Source organism: Hemicordylus capensis, chromosome 5 (assembly GCF_027244095.1).
Source record: "Hemicordylus capensis ecotype Gifberg chromosome 5, rHemCap1.1.pri, whole genome shotgun sequence".
Taxonomy (NCBI): Eukaryota; Metazoa; Chordata; class Lepidosauria; order Squamata; family Cordylidae; genus Hemicordylus; species Hemicordylus capensis.
Window position 1 is genome coordinate 75,608,826 of NC_069661.1, and position 16,333 is coordinate 75,625,158.

General features: G+C 44.3%; 1 protein-coding gene across 11 annotated transcripts in view; it reads right to left on the reverse strand.

Annotated features, from left to right (window-relative positions):
• The window catches only part of CBR4 (carbonyl reductase 4), a 34,931-nt gene extending 29,862 nt beyond the window's left edge, over positions 1 to 5,069 (reverse strand). For 2 of the 11 annotated variants that reach the window (XR_008309025.1, XM_053257746.1), the window contains exons 1-3: positions 4,838 to 5,065; positions 2,581 to 2,722; positions 2,018 to 2,138 (exon numbers count right to left, since the gene is read on the reverse strand). Coding sequence is in view for 4 of the 11 variants with exons in the window: in XM_053257746.1 (XP_053113721.1) it covers positions 2,018 to 2,138; positions 2,581 to 2,722 (263 nt within the window). In the remaining 7 variants the exon portion in view is untranslated. The other 9 variants (XR_008309030.1, XM_053257747.1, XR_008309029.1 and 6 more) reach the window with 8 other exon arrangements.
• Positions 5,070 to 16,333: the final 11,264 nt, after the last annotated feature.

The window sequence follows — 16,333 nt, forward strand, 5'->3', positions numbered from 1 at the left end:
AGACCTCAAATATCAATAATTCATAGTCAGTCTTTGGTAAGTACAGAGACTGAAGCAAATTAAAGTATTATCTCAGGAAAATTAAATATTACATCAACTACCTTAAGTCAAAGGGGCAAAAAACTAGTTTACAGATCAGCCATATGTTCTTTGGGCTGGTTCAGACATCATGAGGAATATGATTAAATATTGGTTTGGTACAACATCCCCAAATCTCAGAAGTATGCTCTCTCTGCCTCTCTTGGCCACAGCAGGGATGTGGTTCGGAGTCGCAGGGAGGGGAACAGCGAGCAAGATCTTTTTTAAAAGAGGAGAACATGTCCTCTCCTTACCTGTTCTCCGCCACTGTATGCAGCTTACTACTGCAACGGTGCTGCCCCAAAGAACCAGTGTGCAGCACTAGCATGTACATGGCATCCATGCATGCATGGGAACCATTTGCATAATCAGCAACACCATGCTGGCCACACAAATGGCCCCGCACATGCATGGATGCCATGTGTGTGCTGGTACTGCGTCGGTTCTTGGAGGCAGCACTGTTGAAGCAGAAAGCTGCATGTGGCGGTGAAGAGGAGGTAAGGATTTGCTCTCCTCTTTTTTAAAGATCCCGCTCAGCACAGTGCCGAACCAGTGAACAAACCTGGTTTTTGGTTCATGCATATCCATAGAGCATACAAGCTCTGTAAGAATTCTAGTTCCAACTGTAGTTAAAAACAAACCAAGATCAGTTGTGAAACCCACCAGGGGCGGAGCTATAATTGGGCGAACGGGTTCAAAGAACCCAGGCCGTGCCCAATCAGGAGCCGCCATTCGCAGCCCTGAAATGCCCCCCGCGTCTGACGTCAGATGCGGGGACGGTAGTTTAGCTCCCGAGTGGGGGCCGCGCAGCCCCTTAGGGAGCTAAACAAAGGCTGGCGCTTCGTTTGCAGCACCAGCCAGGAGCAGCTCTTCCCTGCAAAGGCGGGGAAGTCGCTCCTGGCTGGAGCTGTGTTCACATCACCAGCCTAACTAGCTCCTGAAGGGGCCGCGCGGCCCCTTCAGGAGCTAAGACTGGTGCTGCGTTCGCAACGCAGCCCAGAAGCAGCTCTTCCCTGCAGGGAAGAGCCGCTCCTGGGCTGTGCTACGAACGCAGCACCAGCCTTTGTCTAACTGCCGAAGGGGCCGCGCGGCCCCTTCAGCAGTTAAGCTGCTTCTCCCGAACGGAGCCTCAAGGCTCCGTTCGGGAGCCAGACCACACACCCCCGCGTCTGACGTCAGACGCGGGGGTGTGGCTATCCCCTGCATCTGATGTCAGATGCAGGGGGCGGGGCTATCAGGGCACCCGCCGTGGCCGCACACAGGCCCCCGGCGGGCTTGCTACGCCCCTGAAACCCACTTCAAATGCTGGGATCAGATCTATGTTTATTTTAAGAAAGTTGGTTAGAATAAAAGAAGATTTGCTTGTTTTACAAGAAATCACATCCAACTTTGCAGCTTTATGTCTGATAGAGATGTGCAAACCGGTTCACCATTGAACCAGACTGGCTTGAGGGCTCACACTTAAGCTGGACTGGGCCCAGTTCAGCTCGAGGTTGAGCTGAAACCCCGGCCTGGCTTGGTGCCGGTTCAGGGTTCTAAAGTACACGCACTCACAAAAATTAAACTTACCACCAGGAGGGGTGCTGCCGCAGTTGCAGGGAGATCTCAAATGATTCCGCCTCACCCCCATGGGAGGCCACTGAGGAGGGAGAACTGACGGAGACACACAACCCCTGCAGCTGCCTCAGCAGCACCCCCCAGAAGCTGCTGAACCTGGAGGTAGCTAAAAAATAATATATTTCTTTTACACTTTTGAACCTCAAACTGGCTCGAATTCGAGCCAAGCCAGGGTTCTCGTTCAGGGTGCCAAAATTGAACATGCCCAGTCCAGTTCAAGTCCAGTTTGGACTCAAACCAAACTGGGCAAACCAGTTTTGTGCACACCCCTGTCAGATGTTTTCAGAAGTAATTTTGACTGCTACTTACATCCGAAACTAACCTGTTGATACCTGCAGCATTAACCAGGTAGTTTACATGACCCAAACTCTCCTCCATTTCTCTAAAAGTAGTTTGGATGTCTTCTTCTTTGGAAACATCACAGCTAAATGCTAGATGACCTGCTGTGTTCGAATAATGTTCAAAATGAAATGGAAACTCTGTCAAACCTTCAGATACCATAATTTTGAGGAAACACAGATTTTTGAGCTTCTAGTACACTGGCCCCAGCAAGCAATATACTGTATAGAAAATATATAATACAAATTTTATTGGAGCAATGTCTATTATTGACAGAATATGCTGTTTTTAAACATTATACAAAAGGCTTTGTTTTAATATTTTATTATTTTATTAAAATAATAAAAACTGGTAGATTCCAAATGACATTTATCAATCCAGACACTTATAATATCTAATATTATTTGAAAAGATAATTCAACTTAAAATAATTCTAATGCTTTCTTCAAGATTGCAATTAACAAAGATGGCTATACTATTTTGATATTACAATATATTTTCTACGTTCACAATGTGTATGAAACACAAATACAAGGATATACATACCTCCCAAACTATTTGCAGTGGTTTGAGCTATTTCCAGATTTCTTGCAATAATGGCGAGGCAATATCCTCTCTGTGCTAGAAGTTGTGCAACAGCCTGTCCAATTCCCCGAGATCCTCCAAAAATGGCACAAACCTTTGACATCTCCAAAGAGAAAACAGAAGAACTATTTGTTGTCTGTGCGGACTCTCTCTTTTTCTCACTATACAGTCATCCCTCACCAACCACTAGAGCTCTTTTCTAGCAAGATCTCGCCACTGGCAAATTTGTGGCTGGCAAGGCGTTAAAGTCTACGGGAAACAGGGGGCTAGAGGAACCATGATCACAAAAAGACCTAAAATTAAAGGGGGGGGGATGCTTTAAAAATCACAAAAAGTCCTGTAATATCGCCAAGAGTCACCAAGAAGAAAGAGCAGGTCGAGCTTCTGGAAATTTTTTGAACCGCGCCCCCCTCCCGCCCAAAGACATTTAAACAATAGGTCAGCAAGGGTCACCAAAAGGAATGAGCAGATCAAACTCTGAACCCCCTAAAATCACTGCACCCAACACCCCCCCCCCCACACACACACACAGACATCACTAAAAGGTCTTGCCAATACTTGCGGATACTCGGGTCACAGCTGGCAAGACCTGTCACTATTTCCTATTCACATATACTCAAAACTACGTTGGTGAAACATTGGCAAGGGATGACTATATATGTGTGTGTTTGTGTATTGTGTGTGTGTAAATATCTATATAGTTTCTCAAATATGAACACTTACACTACAGATATAACAAGCAACAACCAATACATTGTAGAGAATTGTAAATGTTTTACAGGTTTACAGTTTTAAGTAAACCAAGGATTGATAGATTCCAAGTCAAAAAATATTGTGGTGTTATTAACTCAGTAGACTGAGATAAGACTGTCCTGTATCTCCACTCCTAGCCCTCAGCAATCTGGAACATTACATATCCACACTATGTTAAAATTTTGTAATACAACATTCCAGTACATTTTCTGATGCATAATTTTGAAATTGTGTGCATGTGTATGTTTATGCATGCACAAATATAAGTAAGTACAAACTGCATTTAGTAAGCTTAAATAATATGGAACATTTATATAGGTTCTTAGAACATTCAAATAACCTCCCATATATTATCTCTTTCACAATAATGCATAAACAAGTACTGTATCTTACAGTCCTTATAACAAATCTGTAAGGTCGGTCAGTATGATTAGCCCCATGTTGCAAATCAGTGGCTGAGAGAGAGCGGCTTACCCAAGATCACCTAGATTTAGGGCAGATGTATGATTCAAACTAGAGACTTTCTATTCATTACTCAGTATTTAGCCAGTATTTAGCCATTACACTACACCAGATACGTAGCTGTACCAGTTGCCAGTAAAAATCTACCACCTCCCGTGAAATAAAAAATAATTAAAGCATCCAAATTGGGAAATTGCATAAATTCAGCGTGATGGCGCATTATTGTTGCTTCCTCAACTTGGCTGCTGCCAAGAACTCCTACTGTCCACCACTCTGTCCCACCACCTGTGCCTTGGCTCGCACTGTACAAGTGTTATGGTGCCAGCAGTCTACCTCCCATTTTGACAGAAAGAAATCCAAATGTGCTGGGGTTCTGTTCATTTTGTTTGTTTGTTGTATTTAGGAGGTGTTGGCTACATCTAGATCAAACTTCTGCTCTCTGTTCTGGATGTCTGGTACAATTAGGAACATAAGAAGCTGCCATATCCTGAGCCAGACCACTGGTCCCTCTAGCTCAGTATTGTCTTCACAGACTGGCAGCGGCTTCTCCAACATTACAGGCAGGAGTCTCTCTCAGCCCTATCTTACAGATGCCAGGGAGGGAACTAGGAATCTAGATGCACTTCTGAGAGCGGCCCCATCCCTTAAGGGGAATATCTTAGGGCCCACACATGTAGTCTCCCATTCAAATGCAAACCAGGATGGACCCTGCTTAGCAAAGGCGTCGACAATTTATGCCACTTCCAAACATCTTTAAGTACATGTGCACGCACACACACGTGACGGAAGCCATTTATTAGACTAACAAAGCAGGCAGGTTTTGTTACAGCAACCGGCCATTCTATTAAGGCCCACTTCTGTGACCGTCCCTCTGTCACTCAAAAGCAGTCCTGTAGTTGACAAGCACGACAAAGCCAATTCTGGGTGCATGGCTGCCGGCACTCCTCCTAGTGTTTCAAAAGCCCTTGCAGTGCAAATCAGGAAAACGCTTAAAACAGACTACTTTTGAGGAGGGCGCGTGGCCGGGCACCTCACTGCAGAGCACCCCCGCCTGGTCTTCCAGGCCGCCAGACGCCGCTGCCCCGGGGATGATCCCTTCCCTGCAACTGAAACGCAGTTCTTCTTCGCCTCCTTCCGGCGCTGCTGTGACGCTAGGATACAGTTAGTGGGGGCGACTTGTCCCTCCCTCCAGCGGCTGCGCAGTCCCCACCCCATGACCGCCCCGTGGGGGGCGGGGAAGAGGGAGTGGAGGAGAGAGAGAAACAGAATTTGCACAGAACCCGGATGTCTCGCGAGTTGTAGCCTTCGCCCGCTGTGCGTGTCTGCCTGTGCTACTTCCAGCTGTCAGCACGGCAGAGAGGCTGTGTTTGTAGTTGGCTGCGGCAGCAAGAAGCGGGTCATCAGGGAATAAAGTGGGGGGTGGGGGGGTGTCCGAATCTCGGGTTACTACTTGGTTACTGATGGGCTACAGAAATAATTTTATTAAAGGGAGCACATTGGAGTTATTTTTCCCCCCTTGGATAAACTTTTTAAAACTCAAAAAGTGAAGGGGGGGAAACAACAAGGGATCCAAGTGAGGTTGGGTCTGAATCTGGAACCTGTGCACTTTTTTAGCCTCAAAAATCGATTTGTCGAAGGGGACAAATTGGGTCTAGTCTAGCAAGCCCCCCCCCCCGCCCCCACACAAACAAAAAACAGTTCATCAAAGTGAGCAAACGGGTGCTTGGGTCTGTGAACCGGAAATCTCTGCATTCCCCCCCCCCGCCCCTTTTAACTACAAAAGACAGTTCATCAAAGGGACAGCTAGAGTCTGTGATCTTCTGGGAGAGTGGGGGAATAACAAAAAGTTTTCCTCAGGACAAAAATGGGGTCTGGGAGCTTGCACTTTATATTTGGCTACAACTGACACAATTGAAAATGCTGAAATACTCGATTTTTCAAATAAGGCATTATCTGAGAGTGGATGTCATGTAAAATAAGGCTATATCATGATTTAAGCTTTGTTGTTTAGCAAAGTTTAGCATTCTTTATAAAAAGAATGGAGCAACTTGTTTTGTATGAGGGTGGATAAAAATAATCCTGTGAGACAAAAAGGTGGTGGTGTTTTTTCTCAGATCTAGCAATCTGACTAGGGTTGAGGATGGGGGTGTTCAGGAAAGTCTGAAGATTATTTTGATCTAAAGTATGACTCCTCCACCCTCAAACAAAACAAGTTGCTCCATTCTTTTTTCAGGACTCTACAGCAAAGCTCTCTCTCAGCCACTGATTTGCAATGTAGGGATAACCATACTGATCAACCTTACAGATTTGTTATGAGGACTGTAAGATACTTGTTCATTCATTATTGTGGGGAAGATAATATATGGGAGGTTCTTTGAACGTTCTGAGGACCTATATAAATGTTGCATATTATTTAAGCTTACAAAATGCAATCTGTACTTTTGTGTATTTGTATGTGTATATACATACACATCTCCAAGTATATATTGTGTATATACATACACATGTGTATATACATACATATGTATATACATACATAGGCTCCCAACACATCCCCAGAGTCCCTCCTAACACACGCGCTTCTTAAGTCAGAAAATGCCAGCTAACATCTCCAAGTTAAAAGCAGTCACAAAATGAGACAAAGCAACAAATAAAATAGCAGCACAGCACCAGCAGTCAGTTAAAGCCTATATAAAGTCAGCTAAATCTACTAAAAGTCAAAATCAGTTAAATGTGTGTAAATAAGTTAAATGTGTGTCATGTGTATATACATACACATACACACAATTTCAAAATTATGCATCGGAAAATATACTGGAATGTTGTATTACAAAATGTTAACATAGTGTGGGGATGTGTAATATTCCTGATTGTTGGGAGCTAGAAGTGGAGATGCAGAGCAGTCTCATCTCAGTCCATTGGATTAATAGCAACAGAACATTTTCTGACTTGGAATCTATTAAGTCTTGTTTTACTTAAAACTGTAACCTTAGCAATTCTGTGCAATGTATTGGTTGTTGCTTGCTGCTTCTTATATCAGTAGTATAAATTTTATCAATAGTTCCTGTAACTGTATTGCTTTTGACAAGTGTAAGAGAAGTCAGGTTGCACCTTTTTCCTGATAACAGGATCTCAAGATGTGCCTTAGTTTGTGTAGGTCCACTGTAATATGTCATACTCAGCAACAATGTGGAGGAAAGAGTGTTACCATCTTTCTTAAATTAAAAATGTCATCTTTTTGCTCCACCATCTCCCTCTCCATCTCCCAATCCACCCCCCATCTGCCCTTTAATCCACTTGGTGAACACACCAAATTCCTAACTTCCCCATCTCGCTTCCCATCTGCTCTGCATGCAGAATGCCAAGACCAATATCTTCTTTCTTTTCTCTCGTTCCATCTGCTCAATATACTGAGCTGTATTTCTTCTGCTCTCTTTTCTCCTCCTATCTTCTTGGTGGGCAAAGTATGCCAAGACCAATTTTTTCCACCCCATCTTCCCTTATCCCCTTCCATCTTCTCCAACTCTTTCTGGCATATCATACAGAAGGTGATGCTAGAAGGTTTAGCTTTGCCCCATGGCTTTTGGCTTATGGGATATATTACAGGGCTCTGTATTGTCTCCTCTGCTGTTTAGCATCTACATGAAACTGCTGAGAGGTTACTCCGATGTTTGGAGTGCAGAATTATCAATATGCAATCAACACCTAGTTCTACCTCTCTCTTTTTTTTTTTTTTACTGCTCCCAGAGAGGTAGTGGAAACCCTGAACTGGTGTGTAGAAGCAGGTCTTGTCTGAATGAGGGTTAAGAAGTTGGAAGTTTATCAAGACAGATGCATGTTGGAAGTTCTGTCAATCTGGATGGAGATTTGCAGCAGACTCTTGGTGGCATTGTGCACCCCCTGCAGGTGTGCAGTTTGGGGATGCTCCTGGATTTTAAAGCAGCAGCAGTTGCCAGGAGTGCCTTTGATCAGTTTTGGCTGATAAACTGACAAATATACTCTGGGGAAGCTGAATCTAGCCACAGCCATCTATGTCCTGGTCGGCTGCTAAAGACTAAACTGCTGTTGTGTGTTCTACATCAGGTTGCCCTTGAAACTAGTTTGGAAACTTCAGTTGGTTTAGAATGTGGCTCAAGGCTTTTGTCTGAGGCAAAACAGTCTGAGTATATTACATGTATGTTGTGCCAATTACACTGGAGGCTAGTTTATTTCAGGGCCCAATTCAAATTGCTGGCTATGACTATTGAAGCCCTATATTACCGCTGGAACCAAGTTATCGGAAGGACCACCTTCATCCATATGAACCTACCCAAGCCCTAAGATTGCAACACACACTCTCCTCTCTGGCCTACCACTTACACAAATAAGATCAGCAGAAACCAGAAGCAGGGCCCACTGGTACCATTACTGAAGAACTCCTTGCCTAGGGAATTACATCAAGCCCCTCAGGGACCCAGTTCCAGGTGGAGGGTGGATCAGTGAAAATCTGCTTCTCCCACCCACATGTCAGGATCTGCACTTCTGAAGTGGGGTGCATGCGTGCTTTTTTGCTTGTATAGACAACGAGGCTGTTGCTTGTATAGACAACCCCAGTGCTTTTTTGCTTGTATAGACAACCCCAGCTTAAACCGGGCTAAGAAAGACAAGGCTGGTCTTTACTGATCATGAGAACTGCCAGGAACTGCATAGCTCCCGGTGGCAGCAAACCCCACAAGGAGGCCAGTCTCTTAAATGAGAGCACTTGCTCTCTTAACCTCATTTTTTCAATTGCCTGCCAGCCCCGGCTGCTTGCAGCAGGTGCTGGGAGACTGCAGGGCTCATAAGAACAGCCCTGCTGGATCAGGCCCAAGGCCCATCTAGTCCAACATTCTGTTTCACACAGTGGCCCACCAGATGCCGCGGGAATACACAGGCAGGAGTTGAGGGCATGCCCTCTCTCTTGCTGTTATTCCCGGCCGGCATCTGGGGATCCCCATAATGCCCTGTGCACTAGTGGGCATTATGGGAGTTCCAAGGGGGCAGAGAGACACTCCCAGCCCTCTGACCAGTGTTCCCTCTAAACCTTTTCATCTAAGTGCAGAATGAGTTTTGTTCTGGGCAGAAGTATCAAGCCAGTGTGTGCACATACACATTCAGAGTGGGACCTTCCTGATTCTCCCTGAGCGGGATCTAAAATTAACTGAGTGGACATCAAAAAACTTGGGAGTGTGTGCACATGTGCACACCTTAGAGGGAACACTGCCCCTGACCCTCCATGCTGCCTCGGAGGCAGCTGCACATCTGGGCACATGATCTCGACACCTGGACTCTTCAAGAGGATCATCTGTGGGGGAGGTAAGTTTTTGAAGGCTTCCTCCTCTCACCCCTTTTGAGCCGTTTCTCCAGTCACGAGAAAAGGCTCACAGTATTAGTCAGGATGTTAGCCACCGGTTTTTAAAGTGGGCCCTCAAGACATTTTGCCTGGCTTTTAACTGATTTTGACTTTTAATAGATTTAGCTGACTTTATATAGGCTTTAACTGACTGCTGGTGCTGTGCTGCTGTTTTATTTGTTGCTTTGTCTCATTTTGTGACTGCTTTTAACTTGGAGATGTTAGCTGGCATTTTCTGACTTAAGAAGTGTGTGTGTTAGGAGGGACTCTGGGGATGTGTTGGGAGCCTCGTACATCGGGCTACCATATTTTCAAATTGATAGATGAGGTCTATCTTCCCACTGCCTTTTAAAAAAGAAAATTAAAAACTTTGGAGACCAGGCTTACCAATTGACCTAAATGCAACAGTTGGACACTTTCCAGACTAGCTGCTCATCAGCAGCAAAATGCCTCTGTTAGGGCAAGTCACATTCGGATCGTACACAGCAGGGGGAGCAGTCTCGCAGCAACTAACAACCTGAAAAAACAGCAACTTTTTCACACCGGATATACGACATCCTTGCTCTATATCGCAACAGTTAAATTCGAGACAAGGCATTGGAAATGTGAACAGCACCCTGCTGGCCGCGTAGGGACTGTGGTGTCATGATGAAGGAAGTAAGGATGTGCACAGAACCGCGGAGCTGTGGTCCAGCACTGGGGTGGGGGTTCCTTTAAGGGCAGGGGGAGGGTGTACTTACCCCTCCCGCCACTTTCCCCCCACCAGCGTGCGTTTTTTAAGGAAGCATTTGGGGCAGCAGGATACCTCCCTGCTGCCCCTTCCCCCTCTTGGCTGCAAAAGGCTTCAGAAAGCCTTTTGTGCGTGCGCACATCGCACGCGCACCACGTCTCCACATCACACGCACGCGCAAAAGGCTTTCTGAAGCCTTTTGCAGCCGAGAGGGGGAAGGGACGGCAGGGAGGTATCCTGCCGCCCCAAATGCTTCCTAAAAAACGCACGCTGGCGGGGGGAAAGTGGCAGGAGGGGTAAGTATGCCCTCCCCCTGCCCTTAAAGGAACACCAACCCCCACAGCGTCAAACCACGAACCGCCCCATGTTCGGACCGGTCCGGACTTGGAGGCCTGTCGAATGGCCTCCAGACTGGTCCGTGCACATCACTAGAAGGAGGTGTGGAAGCACACTTCCAAGATACGCCCTGACCCTGTTGTCGCGTCTAGTCTGGAAAATGCCTTGTCGATGTTACAGTACATCCAGCCACTAGACTAGTGCAGTGGAGAACAGGTCTACCAGTTGACTTGAGTGGACCAGCAGCAGCAGCAGTAGACCTGGCCACTGAGGCAAAGGCAGCCAGGTTTATTTGCCAGCTTTCTTTCTTGGACTAGTGGCCCTGGCCTTAGGGGCTGGTAGACCTGGCCACTCGCTCAAAGAGGGCCATGTCTGCCAGGCAGCTTGCATATGGGAGCAGGCAATTTTAACTCCTTTTGAGGCTTTTGGAGAAGCTCTCAGCACTGCCAAGTCCAACAGTTCTCTTTAGAATAATTAAATTCTAGAGCACATTCCCTTATGTTGTTTTTTTACAAAATGTATATCCTGCCTCTTTTTAAAAATTGACTCACGATATGCTTAAACTATTCAACAGCATAAAATGACCTCTGCCAAAAGAGAAGCCGGCCATTTTAAAGAATTCAAACTCATATTGTTTGAAAAACCTCTTGACTTTAAAAAATAAATAAATCTGTAAGGAGTTCAATTAATACTACTACTTCCATCACTAGAGTAGAATGAAAGAGCACACACCTGTGAAGTTTCTTTCTGCCCCAGAGCTTTTAACAAATGAATTTGGCTGGTTACTTGTAATCCACATGCTCAGCGGGGATTATCCATATGCAGGCAAAGCTACCTGCTTATCCACATGGAGGCAAAGCTACCATCACACCGAATCTTAAATATTGGCTATTTCACAAGCTTTACAGTGATTGGAGTAATGCAAGTGCTTTTAAAAAACCTGTCATTAGCAGTCAGACTAATGTGTGCAAAAAAAAAAAAAAAGCATTGTGTTCGAGAATTATGCAGGGTGCTATGATCCGATAAGCACTCTGCCAATAATGCTGCCAGCTTCAGTGGGGCTTTTTGCCATCAGAGCACTTAAACAATTTGGCTGTAAGAGGAAACTTTCATTCAAGTGAAAGGGACGGAAGCAAGATGGCTTCAAGGAATTGACTCAGTTCCTGCTGGGAAGGGATATGGCTAATTTGCTAATGCTTGTGGGCAATAATGATAGACCCCAGGACATTTAGAAGCCAGCAGGCAAAAACTTAAGCAAAATGACTTAATTACAGCTTAATTATTCTCTGTCAGCCACACTCCTTGAGAACCTTGCATTCAAAATGGATGAACTTTTAAAGAAATTAAATTTGCTTCCCATAAAGATTAAACTATTTGCACAGTAATAAAATAATAGAAAGGAGGATTTTATCTACTTTTTAAAGTTTTCATCAAAAATAAGGCAAATGAAACATATTGTGAAATGATTTACAATTTTCCATGTTTCATTTGCCTTCACACATACTGGACAACATTGATTGTTTCTGAATGCTCGGATATTTATTACTGCAATATAACCCAATGTATTAAAAGTAATTACAGCTTAAATCAATATGAACCTGTTGTGTTGATTGACCAATAAACACTGTCAATCAAGAGGAATTTAAACTTAAGAACCTCCTCTGGAGATAATTCTTAAGGGAGGGGCTTTGGAATGGAGTGAACAGGTGGCTATAAAATTCAGCTGAAGTTAACTGACAGGCTCAGATAGGGAAGGTTAGGGCTCTAAAAGGCATCGTTGCATACTGCGCAGGAGGAGGCAATGGCAAACCCCTCCTGTATTCTACCAAAGACAACCATAGGGCTCTGTGGTCGCCAGTAGGGATGTGCACAAACCTGTTTGGAGGCCCTTTTATGGGCCTCTGAACAGGTTCAAACACTGAGTGAGTTTGAGGTTCGAAGGCAGAGGGGGTCTCTCTTTAAGGGCAGGGGAGGGTGCACATACCCCCCCTCCCATTTTTCCCCTGCCAGAGCTCGGTTTTGGTGAAGCCTTCGGAGCAGCAGTGTACCTCCCTGCCGCCCCTTCCTCTTCTTCAGCCAGAAGTATCAGGAGCACGTCGTACTCATGCTCACACACATCGTGATCGTGACGTGCACACGCACGCCCAATACTTCCGACCACTTCTGGCCAAAGAGGAGGAAGGGGTGGCAGGGAGGTACACTGCCGCCCCGAAGGCTTTTACCAAAACCGAGTGCCGGCGGGAGAAAAGGGGGGAAGGGGAAGTGCACCCTCCCCCACCCTTAAAGTGAGACTAGCCAACCCTGCCCAATTCAGTGCACATCCCTAGTCGCCAGGAGTCGACACCGACTCGACAGCACACTTTACCCTTAGTTCAAAAACAGCTGGGGGGCCTAACTAAGTTGAGCAGGCCCGGAATACTGGGAGTGAATGGAGGTTGTATCCCTCCCAGTAAAGATGTGGAAAGTCTAAAGAAGCTTGTTATTTCTAAACAACCACCTCACCCTCAGTAACTTGAAAGTAAAACCTTTGTTGATGTATTGACACAATCTTATATAAGTACCTAAGTTTGAATATGTTGGCAATATAAGAGGCAATGTATAGTCTTGCCAGTTCTAAGGTGGTTACTTTGTCTCATAAACGATTGAGCGTTTGACCCTACATTGTAGTTAATCGGAAACCACTGAAGCTATTGTACAAGAATAAAGTTATTTTCTTTGGTTTGGAACTTTAAAAACTGTTTCAACTGTGTCGATTTACTTCTCCCCACATTACCACTTGGGCGCAATACCAAAGTTAGTGTTAGAAATCCAAATTAGGATTTAATTTGGTGGTGGCAGTTTCTTTTTTAGAGTGTGAGCCCTTTGGGGACAGGGAGCCATTTTATTTTATTTATTTATTTGTTTGTTTGTTTATTTATTTATATCTATATGAACCACTTTGGGAACTTTTGTTGAAAAGCGGTATATAAATATTCATATTCATAATGAATAAATAGGGTTTAAAACAAAAACAATTGTTTATTGTTTATTTTAACATCTGTATTTTTAAAATACTAATCTCCAGACCCAACCTTGGGCCCTGGCACCTGTCCTACTGCTCTAGATTACTGTGATTCAGATATACTCTTTGGGGACAATCCAAAGAAAGCTTGGTGCACTTACTGGCCTGACTCTAAGCATATTTATTCAAACAATAAATATACTTTCATAGGGACTGGGATTTACTCCTTATTAAGTGAATTCAGAATCACAGCCATGAATGCAGTCCTTAGCGTATTTATTCTGGCCTAAACCTGTATAAACTTCCTTAGGAGAAAGCCCCACTGAATTAAGCAGGACTTTTCAAGTAAACATGCACAGGCTCACACTCCACCTAAATGATTTTGTTTGGTTGTAATGGGACAATTTGTCCATCTTTTGCTGGATTGCATTGCCTGTTTTGGCCAGTGGTTCCCCAGCTTTCAAGGAGGTACTCTAGAAGTTTAACCTTCACTTTGTGAATAACAAGCTAATCAGCAACATTAGCTGTTGGTTCTGTGCCCTACAATTCCAACAGGAGGTAAGTCTGAATGCGAAGATAGCTGTCATATGTACATAATCCAGTCTGCCATGGGGAAGGGAAGCATCTCTGGCAAAGTTGTCAAAAATGATCAAGCAGAAATGAAAATGTTCTCAAAAGAATGTATAATCTTTCATGAATCCATAGTAATAAGTTTTATATGTTATCATAACATTGCTACATCCATGCAGCTCCAGCCTGAGAGGCAAGATGCCTAAATACCAGTTGCAGGGGAGCAATAGCAAGACAGACAGCATATCCTCAGCTCTTGGCATTTGGTGGGCCACTGTATGAAACAGGATGCTCGACTAGATAGGCTTTGGGCCTGATCCGGCAGGGCTGTTCTTAGGTTCATCACAGTCTTGCTCCGGTTTTTGAGCAAAACTACATGTGCATTTTTAAGTGTGTTATTGATCATTCAGGAAGCTTTCTTACTTCATTGAAGTCCATTCTAAGCAGAAGTCCATTCTAAGCAGAAATCGTCAGCCCATGCCACTGGCTCCTTTGAAGCTCCACTCCGCAGTGCCGAGATGCTGCTCCCAGCATCCCTCGTGTAGTGCCCACACACAAATGGTGCCGATGCATGCGTTGATGCCATTTTGTCAGGGAGCAGCATGGCATCATTGCAGCGTGGTGCTTTAAAGGAGCCAGTGGCATGGGCTGCGAATTTCATGGAGTAATTTTGCTTAGAAGGGAGGGGCAAGGTGTTGGAGGATTGAGGGAGGGGCAAGTAAGACCGAAATGATTTGGACTCCATTTCTGAATGATTAAACCAATGATGGGAAATTGCCAAAATGATTGCCAACCAAACTCGCCAAGTATGCACAAATAAGGGACCTGAAATGAAATCCTGACTACTGGGAGAAAGGTTATGGACTCCTTTTATCAATTCTTCAAAACCGTCATGGACAAATGCTTTTGTAGATGCAGATTTATTTTCATGTCTGCTGTTAAGATGTGTTCCCCCACACCTTTTATCAATTCTTCAAAACCGTCATGGACAAATGCTTTTGTAGATGCAGATTTATTTTCATGTCTGCTGTTAAGATGTGTTCCCCCACACCCCTTAATTCGAAAATAAAATAGATTTGAAGCTGTTACTTTCAATCCAATTTGCTATTTTGTGCCAATACAGGGATGACCAAATCCCAAAGCTATCTTCGCATAATATTAAATGTTCTGAATGCTCCCCACTATGGAAGTTGGCAAATTTAGAATTCCACCCCAAAATCTAGCAAGATACTGTAATGTTGGTACTTAGCAGACCTGAAATGGCTGTACTCTGCCTAGCTGCTATTGGAGTGGAACAAAAGCAGCAATCATATACCATTTTACCCTGCTATGCTGCTTTATAGAGAGGGGGGAATTAAGATGCAATTTCAGCCTTCACTTGGTGTTTTTGTATTATCAGTGATTTAATAATATGTCAAGCCCTCTATATAAACATGGCTGGCATTGCAGGGTATCAAAGTTCAGCTTGTGCACATTCATTCTTGATCCAACAGAGACTCAGTGAGAATATCAACTCAATCAGCCTATCGGAGGAAATGCATTGCACTATTCACAAGAGTCCCTAGGACACCAAGAACAGTGTTTATGAACAGCAGAGGGAGCCATATGCAGCCTCTTTTATCTCTCTGTGTGACAGTTCATATGGAGCTTTAGAAGTACAATACAATGTTCAAGACCTCCAGTGCTGCTTATTCACTCATGATTCCCGCCCCCCCCCCCTGCAATGTGCTACAGGAGCATTTTACAATGCCAAATCATGCAGGAAGAAAGAAACACACAGAACATAACAGTTTGTAAGCAAGTGCCAAGTTCAAATATGGGGAAACAACAGAAGGCAGAACTATACTTTATCGGAAATCTGGGGTTGTTGGTTGAAACCCATATATCTCTGTCAAGTTCTTTGTTTCTCAATGTATTATTATTATTATTATTATTATTATTATTATTATTATTATTATTATTATTTGAGGAAAAATAACAAAAACAGAAGGAATAGAACTGCCCAATGGAAGCAAGATCAAGAGCCTGGAAGAGAAAGAACATTACAAATACTTGGGCATTCTCCAGGCTGATAACATCGCACACACTGAAGTTAAAAGAAAAATTGGAAGTGAATACATCAGGAGAGTTAGAAAAATCCTCAAGTCCAAACTCAATGGCGGGAACACCATACAAGCCATAAACACCTGGGCTATACCTGTCATCAGATACACTGCAGGAATAATAGACTGGACCCAGGCAGAGCTAGAGACGCTAGATCGTAAGACCAGGAAAATCATGACCATCAATCATGCTCTGCACCCCCGCAGTGATGTCGATAGGCTATACCTCCCTCGCAGCTCAGGTGGAACAGGAATGCTGCAAGTCCATCAAACAGCAGAGGAGGAGAAAAGAGGCCTTGAAGAATATATAAGGGACAGTGAAGAAGATGCACTTCAAATGGTCAATAACAAGAAACTATTAAACACCAATGAAACAAAGCAGGCCTACA